The 16,094-nt window shown below is 43.8% G+C and overlaps 1 protein-coding gene across 9 annotated transcripts in view; it reads right to left on the bottom strand.

Moving 5' to 3' along the window:
- ARHGEF12 (Rho guanine nucleotide exchange factor 12) overlaps positions 1 to 16,094 on the bottom strand; it is a 202,364-nt gene that overhangs the window by 39,518 nt on the left and 146,752 nt on the right. For all 9 annotated transcript variants that reach the window (XM_036430246.2, XM_036430241.2, XM_045578816.1 and 6 more), the window contains 5 exons: positions 10,508 to 10,640; positions 10,186 to 10,221; positions 2,745 to 2,899; positions 1,724 to 1,870; positions 697 to 782 (listed from right to left, as the gene is read on the bottom strand). In XM_036430246.2, coding sequence (XP_036286139.1) covers positions 697 to 782; positions 1,724 to 1,870; positions 2,745 to 2,899; positions 10,186 to 10,221; positions 10,508 to 10,640 — 557 coding nt within the window. The remainder of the gene's footprint in view (positions 1 to 696; positions 783 to 1,723; positions 1,871 to 2,744; positions 2,900 to 10,185; positions 10,222 to 10,507; positions 10,641 to 16,094) is intronic.

Genomic DNA, 16,094 nt, shown 5'->3' on the forward strand with positions numbered 1-16,094 from the left:
AAAAAAAAACCCTCAATAAATAGCTACCAGAGTCTCTGAACTCTTCTACTGTATTACCAGAATTGCACGAATTCATGCATGGGTGGGGTCCCTCGGCCTGGCCAGCAATTGGGGCCATTGGGGACGTCTTGCCCAGCCCCAACTGTCGGCCAGCCAGAGGGGAAAATCGTGGAAGATTGGACAGCCTGGGCCGCAGGAGGTTGGCTGTGGGAGGGTACTGACTACCAAGAGGGCAGCTCTTGTGTTGAGCATCTGCCTCTTGGTGGTCAGTGTGCATCACAGTCAACCTGTTGTAATGGTGGCTTAGGCTTTTATATATACAGATAAATAAGACAAAGTAATTTTCACTTGTCTACTCTTGCAATGGTAGTTTTGGAACTACAATTATCTAATGCTGTGCAGTAAATTCTGAGATATGGACAGCAGCAGAGAGCTAAAATTGTACATCAGTTAAATTATTTTTATTATGATCTATTTTATGCTTATATTCTTTAAAACACAAAGAAATAGTGTTTGGTGAAAAAAGAGCACTTAATGAAGAAATTAACCAAAGAATACATATTCCGGACTCTTCATCTTTACATTACCTTTGCAAAATAGATGACTTTGCATTTTTGGAAATGTTAATTACTTAACCTAGAGTCTGACAATAAAATATCTATAAAAGTATTAAAATAAAATAGCAAATTTCCTTACCCAGGTTAGCAAATCTTCCCCAATTTGATCAATAACAGAGGTCTCATTCCTCTTTCGAACAGTCTTCATCTGCTCATTCAACCCAACTCAAGGGGAAAAATAAAATGGAAAAAAAAGTAAGCATACAGACATTACTGATAGTAACTTAAATTAAAAGGAAAAGATTCAGAATAGTACAACTATTTCTAATTTCCTTAAATATAAACCAGGACACAATTCTTATACATCTAGATATTGTGAGCTCTATCTGAAAAACAGATGATAAAGCGCAAAACAATGTGAAAAATAGCAAATTAAATACAGGCTAGGTATATCAAACAGTCATTTAGCTTCAAGACTCCATCTATAACATACTAATAAAGCACTTGAATGTAAATAATGCTGGTCACTCTGTCTACTGTCCCTCTGAAAATGTGTATGTTCATAGCCAATGAACATAATCTAGTCTGAACTTGACAATGCATGTTGGTGAAACCTAAAATCACTCCCAGACAAGTGAAAAGGCATTCATGTGGTGGGCAGGTGTTGAAAGATGGTGATGGCATTCCTGGTGACAGAAAAATGAAACACAAAGGGACACGGGGAACAGTGACTGGGAGCAAGGAACGGACACACTGACAGGAAGTCCGCAATGAGCAGCACCAGGAGAGCTTCCCTGAATCTATCAAGCGTCCCAAGCAAACAATAAATAACGGAGTGATTTAGTTCCTGAAGTGACACCGCCATGAATTGTATGCTGTGTATTACTATTTCAACATGCATTTATACACATATATTACATGGGATATATTTTTTAAAAACATATACACTATAATTGATAGAAATTTTCAAGGGTAGTTTTGACTACACATGTCTTTGAACTTAGACACTGACATTAGATCCCAAGTCCTGTGTTAACACTTTGAATATAAAAGCTGATATGGGAATGGGGTGGAAGGTTTATTCAAAGATCCAATCACTTACTTATGTTGTACTCTTTTATATATTGAAAATGTTAGGGACAAAGATCAGAGTCAATTTCTCTTACTGTGAAGTTGAAGAATATCTTCCAAGTTTGAAAAAATTTTCCGTAGTTCTGAAGGTGACAGAATTCCTTCTCTGCACACTCGCTGGTAGAACACTTGATCAAGAACCTTTAGTGTTCGAACATGAGCTCTTTCAGTATAAAATAATTCTAAACAGAAAAGAGGTAAATATAAAATGTGGCCTTACTTAGAATAATTCTATGAAAAGTCTAGTTCCTATTTCACACCACACATAGTTATTACAACATTATAGCCTATATTCCTATAGGCTTCAGCTGGGATTAACTATCAAATAAGTTATATAATAATCATTTAGAGTTTAGAGAAGGGAAGTCATTTTTTTTTTTTATTCCACAGAACTCGCCTACATACTGGCTCTAAGAGTTTAATATTGGCAAATGAAAAACATCATTATAAACTGTTTTGTACTTAAAAGTTAATAGTGTATTCCAAAACTCCTCTATCTTTTTAAAATAGATAGTAGCCACAAATCATAACTACATTAGAGAACCATATGCCCAAGCATCATACAGTCTTGGTTATCTCCTTTCAGTTATCTGATGCCTATCAAACCTCATTCTGAGGCCAGGCTTCTAATGTCACTGTCTCAGTGTTACTGGGGACAAGAGGACATTGACTAAATCACATCCTAAAGGCAGGAGGGCAGTGTCCACCTCACACCTCTGCTGCACACTCGCCAGGTGAGGAAGAGCTATGCCTGGGCGAAGTGGGAGCTGGGTGCCAGTTTTTCCCTGTCACTTATCAGCTGCACAATCTTAATTTGTTCATCACCCTGAGCCTTAGCTTTCTCACTCATAATCTATGATCAAGATGAAGAGTCTGAAAGGAAAGTGATGGGGCAAATGTCTCAATGATTTTTCTAGTTTACAAGTTCAAGGATCATCTATATAATTTAATTTCATCTTTGTTTAAAACGAAAGGCAAGCAGAAACTTGGAAGTAAACACCAAGACCCAGGGCATTTTCTGCTATAATAAAACAACAACAACAAAATTAAACTCACCATTAATCACTTCCTGCCTTTTGATCTCACAGGGCTTCAGTCCCAGTAACACTTCTCGACTAACAAGCTGCTGCCAGTTGGGTGGATCAGTTTCCAAGTCATTTTCAAACTGTTCGTCTTCACTTTGACTTTCTCCAAAAGCGGTGCCGTCTAACCTAATAAAGAAAAAGGATGAAGAATCCTATTTGAGGACACCAAGGAACAATGGGAAATAGCATTAAGTCTGACAAACTATGTAGTGCTTCTTTTAAAAATTTCTTGTTTTTCAATTATAGTTGAGATACAATATTACATTAGATTCAGGTGTACAACAATGATAACATTTATGTAACTTATAAAGTGATGGCCCTGATAAGCCCAGTGTCTACCTTACACACACAGGTATGAAAATGTTATTGCCTATATTTCCTACACTGTACTTAGTATTTCCACGACAAGTTTTGTGATTTAACCACTTCCCCTTTTTCACCCATACCACCAAACCCACTCTCATTGGCAACCATCTACTTGTTTGAGTCTATGGATTTTGTTTGTTCGTTTGTTTTGTTTTTTTAGATATACCATGTAACTGAAATCACAAGGTATTTGCCTTTCTCTGACTTAATTCACTTAGCATAATACCTTCTAGATACATCCATGTCACAAATGGCAAGATTCCATTCATTTTATGGCTGAATATTCCATTGTGTGTATGTTCCATATCTTCTCTGTTGTCTACTGGTGGGCATTTAGGTTGCTTCCGTATCTTGGCTATCGTATATAATGCTGTAATGAATATAGGGATGCATGTATCTTTTCCAATTAGTGTTTTTTTAAATAATCAAAAGTGAAATTGCTGAGGAACTGCTACTATATTTTCCATACTGGTTATCTGTACATAAAGATCCCTTTGCTCCACATCCTCTCCAAAACTTGATTGGCATTCTGAGGGATGTGAGGTGGTATCTCGCTGTGGTTTTAATTTGTATGTCCCTGATGATTAGTGATGTTGAGCACACTATCATATATCTACTGACCATCTATCTGTCCTATTTGGAGAAATATTTCTCAGGTACTCCGTGCTTTTTTAGATTGAATTGTTAGGGTTTTACGTTGTATTAGTATGCATGATTTCCCTATGTTAGTGTATTCACCTCTATCAGATGTCCCATTAGAGAGAAGTGTCTCCCCATCAGCAAGCTATCGTTTTGTTCTGTTGATGGTTCTCTTCCCTGTGCAGAGTAAACTACTTTAGTTTCACGTAGTCCCGTGTGTTTATTTTGTCTTTGGTTTCTTTCCCTTGCCTGAGAAGACATATCTGAAAACTTATTAACTAGAGCAATAATGAAGAGTTTACTACCTATGGTTTCTTCTGAAAGTTTTGTGGTTTGGGGTCTGACTTTTAAGTCTTCAATCCATTTTGGGTTTATTCCTGTACACGGTGTAAGAGAACTATCCGGAGGGGAAATGGCTGCCTAGGCCCAGTGTGTCAGGCATGTCTTCGGGCCAGACTCCCAGCCACCTCTCCCCTTCTGCTCTTCTCCCCAACCTTTCCCAGGCACCTCAAGTCCGCACTTCAGCCACGGGGATCAATTGTTCTGACTTAGGTCTGAATCACATCTGACAAAAAGATGGGAGCCAAGGGGAACACGAAGCTTAGGCTGACAGCTATGCAGAGTAACCAAGTCCCATGTCTTCCAGCATTGATGACGCTGTGCAGGCGAACTCCAAGTTTAGACTTGACTGATGCTGACAAGATGCCCCTGGAGCCATTTCTAAGAAGCTGGATCCAAGGTTCAAAAACAAAAAAGAAACTGGAGACTTTAAAGCTTAAAAAGCAACTGTAATTTAAACTTCAGCTGGAGAGCCGAGAGCTCTGCAGGAAGCCGTGGCCCCATTTTGAGGACACTCAAGGAACCCTATGGAAATGTTTGAGAGACCCACGCGGCAAGGAACATCCCTGCTGCTCCCAGCTGGCCAGGAGCTGAGGCCCCCAACCAACAGTTAGAACGCTTTCTGACAAGGAACAGTGTGGATAAGGGGGCATTTTCAATGTTGGATTCTCGTATATCTGAAATTTATTAAAGCAGACGACTTTAATCACTCAAAATATGCGACACATTCTATAGCTAACAAAACCCTCCATAACTTAAAAGAAAGTTATCCAGTTCCATCCTTTTGCATGTATCACTGTTTTCCTTATACTATTTTTTTTAAAATATATTTTATTGATTTTTTACAGAGAGGAAGAGAGAGGGACAGAGAGTTAGAAACATCGATGAGAGAGAATCATCGATCAGCTGCCTCTTGCACACCCCATACTGGGGATGTGCCCACAACCTAGGTACATGCCCTTGACCAGAATCGAAACCGGGACCTTTAAGTCCGCAGGCCGACGCTCTATCCACTGAGCCAAACCGGTTTCGGCTCCTTATATCATTTATTGAATAGACTCTATTTACCTTATTGTATAGTCTTGTCTCCTTTATTATAGATTGATCATAACAGGCATAGGTTTATTTCTAGACTCTCTAGTCTGTTCCACTGATCTGTGCCTGGTGTTTTTGTTTTTAAGAAAAGTTGGTTTTAGAAAGAGAAGGGAGAGAAACACTGATTGGTTGCCTCCCACATGCATCCCAAATGGGGATCAAACCCAAATGGGTATAGGAACCTGGGTGTGTGAACTGGCTGGGAATTAAACTGGTAACTTTTCAGTGCACGGGGCAACACCTAACCAACTGAACCACACTGGCCAGAGCACATGTATCTGCTTTTATGCCAGTATCATGTTGCTGTGGTTACTATAGCCCAGAATAGTTTGGTGTCAGGCAGTATAATACCTCCAACTTTGTTCTTTCTCCAGTGGTTCCATATGAATTTTATTTATTCTAATTCTGTGAAAAATGGCATTGGTATTTTGATACACTTTATTAAATCTGTAGATGGCTTTGGGAAGTATTAACATCTTAAAGATGAACATCATGCTGAGTGAAACAAGCCAGTCAATGAAAGAGAGACACCACATGACCTCACTTATTTATGGATGATAAAGAACATTATAAACTGAAGAACCAAAAGATAGAGACAGTAAAGCAACAAGCAGACTGTCAAATTACAGCGGGGAGGTTGGGGAGATCTGAGGGAGATAAGAGATCAACCAAAGGACTTGTATACATGCATATAAGTACAACCAATGGACACAAAACTCTGAGAAGGGAAGGTATGTGGGGGGGGGGGTAATATGTACAAAAATAATAATTTAATAATAAAATATATTATAAAGAAACATCTTAAAGATGCTAATTCTTCCTACATGAGCACAGTTTACATTTACATTTATTTGTATAGTTTTCAATTTGACCCTTCAAATGCTTGGTTTTCCAAGTATAGGCCTTTTACTGCCTTGGTTGACTTTATTCCTACGTATTTATGATGCAATTGCAAATAGGGTTTTTTAATTGCTCTTTAAGAATAATTATTACTGGTGTATAAAAGTGTAACTGGTTTTTCTGAACATTAATTTTGTACCTTTCTATTTTATTGCACTTACTTGTTAGTTCTAATAACTTTGTGGCAGAATATTTAGGGCTCTGTTAGCTGGGGTCTTCATGGGCGGCCTTCATGCTGAGGTATCTCCCTGTACCACTTCTTTCTGAGAGTTTTTATCTAAATGAAGCATTTTGTGAATATTTTCCTGCATCTATTGGTAGAATCATAGTTTTTATTCTTAATTTTGTATATGTGGTATGTAATCTTAAGTGATCTGCTAATATGAACTAATCTCAAATGCCAGTGATAAATCCAACTAGATCATGGTGTACCTTTTTACTGTACTGCTAAATTTGATTTAAAATATTTTGAGAAATTTTGCGTTTAGGTTTATCAGGGATATTGGTCTATAACTTTCTTTTTTTTGTAGTGTTTGTCTGGGATTGGTATCAGGATAATGTAGCTTCATAAAATGACTTTAAGAGTTCCCTCCCTTCACTTTTTAAAAATATATTTTATTGATTTTTTACAGAGAGGAAAGGCTAGAAACATCGATGAGAGAGAATCATCGATCAGCTGCCTCTTGCACACCCCCTACTGGGGATGTGTCCACAACCAAGGTACATGCCCTTGACTGGAATCGAACCTGAGACCTTTCAGTCCGCAGACCGACACTCTACCATTGAGCCAAACAGGCTTCGGCTCCCTTCACTATTTTAAGAATAGTTTGAGAATAAGTATTACTTTTTTGAATGTTTGGTAAAATGTTCCTATGCATCCATCTGGTCCAGTACTTTTGTTTGCTGGAAGTTTTTTAATTACTATTTCTATTTCTTTAGTAGGTATTGGTCTGTTCATATTTGTTTCTTCAATCTTGGGAGATTGTATGTTTCTGTAAATTTACTGATTTATTCCAGGTTGTCCAATTTATTGCAATAGACCTGTTCATAGTATTTCTTTAAAAACCTTTGTATTTCTGTGGTGTTGGTTCTCTCTCCTCTTTCATTTCTGATTTTATGTATTTGTCTCACTCATTTTATTATTGTTGATGAGTCTAGCTACTTTATCTTTTTTTTTAAATGAATCTACTGTATTAGTTTTTTTGTGTGTTTTTTTAAAATATATTTATTGAATTTTTGGAAGAGGGATAGAGAGTTAGAAACATCGATGATCAGAGAGAATCATCGATCAGCTGCCTCTTGCACACCCCCTACTAGGGATGTACCCACAACCAAGGTACATGCCCTTGACCGGAATCGAACCTGGGACCTTTCAGTCCGCAGGCCGATGCTCTATCCACTGAGCCAAACCGGTTTCGGCTACTTTATCATTTCAAAAATCTAGGTCTTGGTTTCATTGATCATTTCTTTTTCCTTTTCCTTTTTTGTAAAAAAAAATATTTCATTATTTCAGCTCTGATCTTTGTTTTTTCTATACTTCTCATTTTGGGTTTGTGTGAGGTTTTCTGTTCCTTGAGGAGGCCTGTCTCGCTCCATTTTCCCATTACAGCTGCTGTGCCTGTGCCCATAGGTTTTTGGTCTCTGCGTTTTCATTTTCATTTGCCTCGTGGTGTCTTTTAACGTATTCCTTGATCTTGTTAATCCACTCACTGTTTTTAGTTTTGTGCTACTGTTGTTGGTTATTTCCTTTGTAAATTTACTGAGACTTGTTTGTGGCCTAACATGTAGTCTGTCCTGGAAAATGTTCCCTATGCACTTGGGAAGGATATATATTCTATTCCGTACACCCATGTCTCCGGACCTGTGTAACATACGGACATATCTCAGAGAAAAGGGGGTTGGGAGGGATAGAAAACATATATGCAGAGCCCAGACAATAGTGTGCTGAAGGCTGGAGCTGAGTGAAGGGGAACATTGGGGGGCATCTGTAATACCATTACAGTATTTTTGTTCTTAAAAAAGTTAGAAAACGAATCAGAATGAATATTCTGCTGCTTTGTGTAATGATGTCAAAGATGCCATCCAGTCCCATCAATCTAGTGTGTCATGTGAGGCCACTGTTTTCCTTACTGACTTTCTCTGGGTTCCCTATCCATCCGTCAATGGGGTGTTGAGCTCCCTACTATGATTGCCTCACTGCCAACCTCTCTGCACCTCTGTCCTCCTGTGTTTTATAGACACCCCTTTAGGGTAGGTAGCAGCTTACAGGAGCTGTGCTCTCGTGTGGGATTGACCCCTTTATGATTACAAAATGCCCTCTGTCTTTTGTTACTTTCTTTAAATTCTGTTTCCTCTAAGTATTGTTACACCAGCTTTTCCCCCCCATTTGCAGGGAATGCCTTTTTCCCATCCCTTTACTTTCATTGTGTGTGTCTAGATCTGACATGACAATGTATGTACCAGTCGTATTTTTTTTATCCATCCATTCATCTACCCTATGTGCTTTGCTTGGGACATTTACTACATTTACATTTAAAGTAATTATTGATAGGCATGCAGTTATTAATCAGGTTTTCTTATTAGTTTTGTAGTTCTTCCGTTCCCTTCTCTTTCTCTTGCTCTCTTCTCTTTTGTGTCTCCTCTGTGGGTTGTGTGTGCCCTCCTGTTGTGGTTGAGCCTTGACTGTGCTGGCACCTCAGTGGGTGGAATTGCCCTGCAGGCTGGCTAGGTGAGGGCTGCCGTAACTATCAGACAGGCTGCGTGCGAGGGCAGGGCTGACCCCACAGAGCGGCAGGGCTATAGGAGCAGTGGAGTCCACTGTTCAGATCTGTCATCGGTGGGGCTGGTGGGTATTAACGCCGGCCCTGGTGCTGGCACTGGAGCCTCTTGTGTGGGCTCAGGTCACTGCTGTATATGCTTGGCTGGTGCTGCCTGGTGGGTACTACAAAGTGACCTGTGGTTGGTTGCTGTTGTGCTAGAGTGGGAGGCACTTGGAAGAGGTCACACTGCAAGGCTGTCTGTCAATACTGCCAGGCTGGAGAGCCGTGGAGGTCATCATGATGGGAACCAAGGCAGTGGTCACTGTGCTAGGCTTGTGACTCAGCTGAAGCTACTTTCCAAGCCAACACTGGCCACAGCTTATGCCTACCCAAGCAATGTAAATTGAGACTGGGTGCTGGTTGTGCTGGGAGCCACTTAGCAAGCTGCATGGGGCATTCCATGGCCAGCCCCTGCTTGTCTGGCATTTGGAGACCCTTGAGAGATTTTAGGAAAATCCGCGGCAGGAGCTGAGGCAGACCGCTTGTGTAGAAAAGCCGCTGGACGTGGCTCGCACTGGCAGTGAGAACTGGGTGGGGAGTGTCGGATGACTCAGCACAGCTGGAGGAGCAGTGCTAGCCAGGCTCATGGAGCACAGACTGGGAGCCACCCTGAGCCTCCAGGTGGGCAGGGGAGGGGCAACGGGCACAGTGGGGCCTGCCAGCATTTCTGCGCCCAGAGTGTTGTTCTGATGGCTGTCCTTCAGCTGGCAACCCACACCTACTCAATATAGCTCCTCCACACGTCCCTGGCACTTCCCTGCTCTGTTCCTGGGTTGGAGCCCCGAGTGAGCTCCTGCGTGAGCCAGAACCTGGGTCCTCCTGAAGAATGGCTGGGCACTGCAGCCCTGCCATGCTCAGAGCAGGCCCCGCTGGCTCCCCAGCCCGAAGTGGGCCCTCCTCTTCCCAACACTGGAGTCCCAGGGTGAAAGCCCAGCCTGGTGCTGGGCCCCTTGATCCTTCGTGAGATCTCCACAACCGAGATGGCCTTCTTATTCTTCACCACCACCCATGGGTGCAGGACCACCCGCTTCCCAGCCCACTCGTCTCAACAGGGCTTCTCCCTATTCTCATTCAGCGGGTCCCCAGAGAACTCTCAGCAACAGCTGCTCCCTGACGTCACTGATCTGCTGTGCCCGGGAGGAGGGGAAGGCAGCGTTCATCTACTCCGCCATCTTGACCAGAATACCCGAGACTCTTCCTTTAGCATGCTTCCTTAAAGCATGCCCTACTGAAGGCTACTGTACAACTACTTACTTTCGAAAGGGCTTTGGTGTCCCATGTTCAGTCATCCTAAAACAATGGGAAAAAAGAGTCAACAAAAAAACCAAAATGTTAATTAAGAAATATATGCCAGTGTTCAAAACTGGGTAAAAGTACAGCAGCTGGTAACTAATTCTTCTTGATATTGTAAGAATAAATTGAAAAGCATTCAATATCTATTAATATTTACTACCAAAACAAGTTCTAGTTTCTTCCCAAAAAGCACCTGTGGGAATAACTGTAAAATACAGGAATATTATATAATTAAAAAATGGTAAGCAGTATCCGACACGGAGACCTGTTACGTCTGAATTACCTTTCCACCTCCCATTCCTCCTCTTGCACCTGGTCCAGTGGCAGCGGCGGGGACTCCAGGGCAGCACTGGAAGCACGAGGCGGGGCGTCCACGAGGTCTGCAGATGCTGGGGATTCTGCCACTGGCTTTGATCCTGAAGAGACAAACGGCACCCACTCAATTCGTGCCACACACGTAACATCATGTACTTACTCAGATGATGACAAGAAAAAAAAGGTGTTCATTCCAGAAGAGCTTCAACCTAATCCATAGTCACATTCATTTTTAAACATCTGTGGGTTAGCTAGAATAAAAATTCTAGCATATAACATTTTAAAATACACTAAAAACCAAATAGAAAATCATTTTAAACAGCTTTAGGTGACAACATAAAACATGGCAACAACACAGAAGAGCATATAAGAGAAAAATATTCTCACCTATCCTTTTCTACCCTAAATCTTTTTCATTCATTCACATTTCAGATATTATGGTGATCCAACAAATAACTTTATTCTTTGTTATCTTTAGGTAATATCTACTTCTTCCTCCTTAGAAGATATTGCTTATTCTTCCTGCCTTCAACTTAGGGCTAGAGAGGGACGCAGGAGGATGGCCAACCAGGGAGGGACCTCGGGAGGGCTCCAGGGCATGCCCGGCCTGTTTTGCTCAGTCCCAATTGACTGGACCCCAACAGCAAGCTAACCAACCAACCAGAGCATCTTCCCTCCAGTGGTCAGTGCAGGTCAGAGCGAGTGGTTGAGAGGCTTTAACATATTATTAGCATATTATGCTTTGATTGGTTGAACAGCTGATCGGCCGACCAGACACTTAGCATATTAGTTTTTATTATATTAGAGAGCCGGTGCACAAAATTCATGCACAGGGATGTGTCCCTCAGCCCAGCCTGCACCCTTTCCAATCTGAGACCCCTCAAGGGATGTCTGACTGTCTAAGGCCCAATCCTGGAAGGATCAAGTCTAAACGGGCAGTCGGACATCCCTCTCACAATCCAGGGCTGTTGGCTCCCAACTGCTCACCTGCCTGCCTTCCTGATTGCCCTTAACTGCTTCTGCCTGCCAGCCTGGTCAGCCCCTAACCACCACTCCCCTGCCAGCTTGATCAACACCGAAGTGCTCCCCTGCCAGCCTGATTGCCCCTAACTGCCCTCCCCTGAAGGCCTGGTCACCCCTAACTGCCCTTCCCTGCAGGGATGGTCACCCCTAACTGCTCTCTCCTGCAAGCCTGGGTCCACCCGAACTGCCCTTCCCTGCAGGCCCAGTTGCCCCCAAATTCCCTCCTCTGCCGGCCTGGTCACCCCCAACTTCCCTCCCTTGTAGGCCTGATCACCCACAACTGCCCTCCCTTGTAGGCATGATCCCTCCCAATGCCCTCCCTTGCTTGCCATCTTGTGGTGGCCATCTTGTGTTCACATGGGGGCAGCTATCTTGTGTGTTGGAGTGATGGTCAATCTGCATATTACTCTTTTATTAGATAGGATGGAAGCCAGGTGCACGGGTGGGGGCCGGCTGCTTTGCCCTGAAGGGTGTCTCAGATCAGGGTGGGGGTTCCATTGGGGTGTGGGGTGGCCTAGGCAAGGGGCTTATGGTGGTTTGCAGGCTGGCCACGACCCCTGGCAACCCAAGTAGAGGCCCTGGTATCTTGGACTTATTTACCTTCTATAATTAAAACATTGTAGCCTTAAGCGGAGGCCAAGGCTGGCCGGAAAGCTTGGCTTCCTCCATCGTTGGGGGCAGCCCAACCTTCTGCTTGCTTCAGCTCCATGGCTGCCAGCATTTTTGTTGGGATTTGTATCTTCTATAATTGAAACTTTGTAGTCTTGAGCGGAGGCCAGGGCTGGCCAGGAAACTTGACTCCCTCCATCACTGGAGAAACCCAAGCCTACTGCTCGTTCCTGGCCACACTATCTTGGTTGGGTTAATTTGCATACTCACTCCTGATTGGCTTGTGGGTGTGGCTTGTGGGCGTAGCAGAGGTACAGTCAATTTGCATGTTTCACTTTTCTTAGTGTAGACTAGAAGGCCCAGTGCACAATATTTGCGCAATGGGGGGGGGGGGGGGTAGGGCGGGGGGTCCTTCCACTAGGCCTGCACCCTCTTGCAGTCCAGGAGCCCTCAGGGGATGTCCCACTGAAGGTAGTTGGACATCCTTAGCACTGCCGAAGAGATGGGAGAAGCTCCTGCCACCGCCGCTACACTCACCAGCTGTGAGCCTGTCTTCTGGATGAGTGGTGCTCCTCTTCGGGGAACATACTGACCACAAGGGGGAAGCTCCTGCATGGAGTGTCTGACCCCTGGTGGTCAGTGCGTGTCATAGCAACCACAGTCATTCTGCTGTTCAGCTGTTGTGCATATTATCCTCTTATTACACAGATATCCTGTGTAATAAGAGGATAATATGCTAATAGACTGAACAGTGGAACAAATGGAACAACTGAATAACCGGTTGCTATGACGTGTGCTGACCACCAGGGGGCATGCAAAGAATATGGTGGGCACTGGCTGCAGCGGGATGGTGGAGCAGGTGAGTGGTGGCACCAGAGCCAGTCGCTGTCATCGGGGCAAGCCTCTGATGGTTACTGAAAATTCTTTATTACCATGCACCGTGGTTCCACCCGGCACTCACACCTGACGCCGGTGCCCAGCTCCGGTCCTGATGGCTCAGTGCCATCAGCAGATGTGAGTAGCTGCCAGCCCCAATCGTCCCTAAGGGCTTCTCCACCTCCCCCTGCTCCTGAAGAGGAGATCAGGGCCAGCAGCCGCCTCTTGCACCTGCTGCCAGTGCCAGAGCCACCACTCGCACCCACCGCCAGCACTGGCCCCACTTTCAACTGCAGCCAGTGCTGGAGCCGGCACTCACACCCACTGCCTTGCGTCAGTCCCAATCGCTCAGAGCCATCATATATATATATATATATATATATATATATATATATATATATATTTGCCTAAGCAACCGACCAGACACCCTCTCTCAATCTGGGACCCATCGGGAATGTTGGAGAGCTGGTTTCGGCCCGATCCCCACAGACCAAACCGAGGGAACCCTACCAGTGCATGAATCTGTGCACCTAGTATCTATATCTATATATCTATATATTCAAGAAGTTAGTATCTTCTTGTTGTTAATCCTCACCCGAGCATATTTTCTCCATCACTCTTCAGAGAAGAGTGGAAAGGAGGAAGGTGGAGAGAGAAAAATAGAAACATAGATGTGAGAGACACACACCCCAACTGGGGGCAGGGAGCCAAGCCGCAACCCAGGTAGGTGCCTTTGACCAGGAATTGAACCTGCAACCCTTTAGTGCTCAGGCCAGCACTATAACTACTGAGCAACACCAGCCAGGGCAAGAAGTTAGTATGTTAATGCTCTTCTACGTCAGATTAGGTATTTAGTGACCTTTCCTTCTACCTTCATTTTTTTTTTCAACTACAATTTCACTTGTATGATTAACAGAATTTTTACATTTCCATTCTGATCTGCAGCCACAGAATTTTCTGTGCTTTGCCTGAGAGACTGGTTCTCAAAGTCTGAAAACAAACATATTGCTATAATAATTACATTATTATAGCAATATATACATATGGTCATATAAAATATATAACATATATTATTCCTGTCAGATCAAAAGATATGTTAGTTAGGATTACATGGTCTGATAATATAATTCTTGGGCCATTTGAAATAAAATGTTTACTATGTTAAAGTCTTATACTCATCAATTACTTTAAGATCATGCCACTTGTTATTTTACTTCATGTTTAAAATCATGACTTAACTTTCTGAACAACTGTTTTTCTGAATGCTTTTCTATCATTACTGTCAAAATATTAGAATCTAATCAAGCCTCCCATGTTTCCATCTGCTACACTGTCCAGCAGTGTCCGCACAGCGCTTCCCCTGCACCTCTTGTGTTCACCGGAGCCGCTGCCTGGGCCTGTGACCCGCATCATCCTTGAAGGGCCCTTCTCCACGCTCCTGGGTGGTTCCCATTTTTTCCTGTATCTCATAACATTTTCTTTCCTCCTATTTACTCTCATTTTGCTACAATGGTATTTTAAAATAATTTTCAAGTAACAGGTAACATTTCAGTTAAACTCTTAATCCTAGAACACATGTGTCAAACACAAGGCCCGCGGGCCAAATCCGTCCCGCCAGGCCTTGCAATGTGGCCCGCACCGCGCTGTCATCACTGCACTCCGCTGCGTTTCCATCACAATGACAGTTTATGACTGTTCAGTAAACCATTCAGCCCGCGATTTAGGCTGGATTTTAGATTTTGGCCCCTTCTCTGATTGAGTTCGACACCCCTATCCTAGAATATCTGAAAATGCCTTCCTATTTTTCTCCATACTTTAGGGTGGGTCTGAATGCAGACAGACTTCTAAGCTCAATGCCTCTTCCTTCCAGAAGCTGGAGAAATGCTCTTTGTGTTCAAGCACCCAGTGTCCTAAGGCAAGTGTGATGCAGTGGGACCCCTGCTTTAGGGCCACACGCTAGAGCTCCAGGACATCATCCTGTGAAGCTTACCTCTCCCCACATACTCCCTTCTCCCACCCTGAAACGGAGGCCCTGGCTTCCCCGTCCATGAAGGACAGACTGCCCACAGCCTGCAGTGCAAGGAGCAGAAGGCTGCCGATGCGACTGCATTGATCAGACGTTTGGTTTTGTCATTTTCGGCTCTGTCGTCCCGTGTGTCCGCCCCCCCCCCCCCCCCCCAAACGTCCATGCGCTCCAGCCAGCCTGAGCCTGCAGGCTCTCGTGGGCGAAGGGCCGCCTCGGGCTCCTTCACTGAGTTCCGGGCTGCAGCTTCCTTTATGTGGTTTTGCCCACCAAACCACACTGTCCTTGCTCAGTCTCCCCAAAGATGCTGACATCTCTTATTTGTTGTAACACCTTACTTTCTTCTACCTCCTTTTTGTTCTGTTTGTTACCCACCATGCTTGTGTTTCCCTGAGACATGGAGCCATGAGTGAGTGCAGGTACACAATCCAACACCTGTGTCAGTCTCCAGCCTTTTCTCCGAATGTCCCTCCTACTTCTTTATCTTAAATAAAAACCTGCCCCTCCCATAGGAAGGCAACCTTTCCTGCAACCACCCCTCCCGTAGAGACGTGTTCTCCCTCCCGGACATTCCCCACCTCCCTTCCTCACAGCAGGCACCCAGCAACACCCTGTGGCTGCGGCTCAAAACTCTCCTCTTAGTCCGAACCTCACATGCCTCAAACCCACACGCAGGCTAAGCTATCTGAGCTCCTGCCTCCTCGGCTACCTTCCTTCCTTCCTTCATCTCTAGCACCCTCCTCCACGCCACCTCAATGACCACTCCCACCACTTTAGCCTTGACCTTGGCTTCACCAAAAACTGACTGCTTCCCAAATCACTAACACAGGCATTGCCTCCTCCAAATAAAACCATCTCTTCTCCTGCTCAGGTGCTTAAGAAACTCATAACACAGGCTATCTGAAGAACATGGTAATAAGTTCGTTTCCAAGTATCTACAATTACTTCGTATCTGTCTTGACTCCTTAAATCATCTTTTCACCAAGGTTATTACTCTGAGGCGATAACCTAGTCTTTCATCTCC

The sequence above is a fragment of the Pipistrellus kuhlii genome, unplaced genomic scaffold (genome assembly GCF_014108245.1).
Source record: "Pipistrellus kuhlii isolate mPipKuh1 unplaced genomic scaffold, mPipKuh1.p scaffold_m20_p_104, whole genome shotgun sequence".
Taxonomy (NCBI): domain Eukaryota; kingdom Metazoa; phylum Chordata; class Mammalia; order Chiroptera; family Vespertilionidae; genus Pipistrellus; species Pipistrellus kuhlii.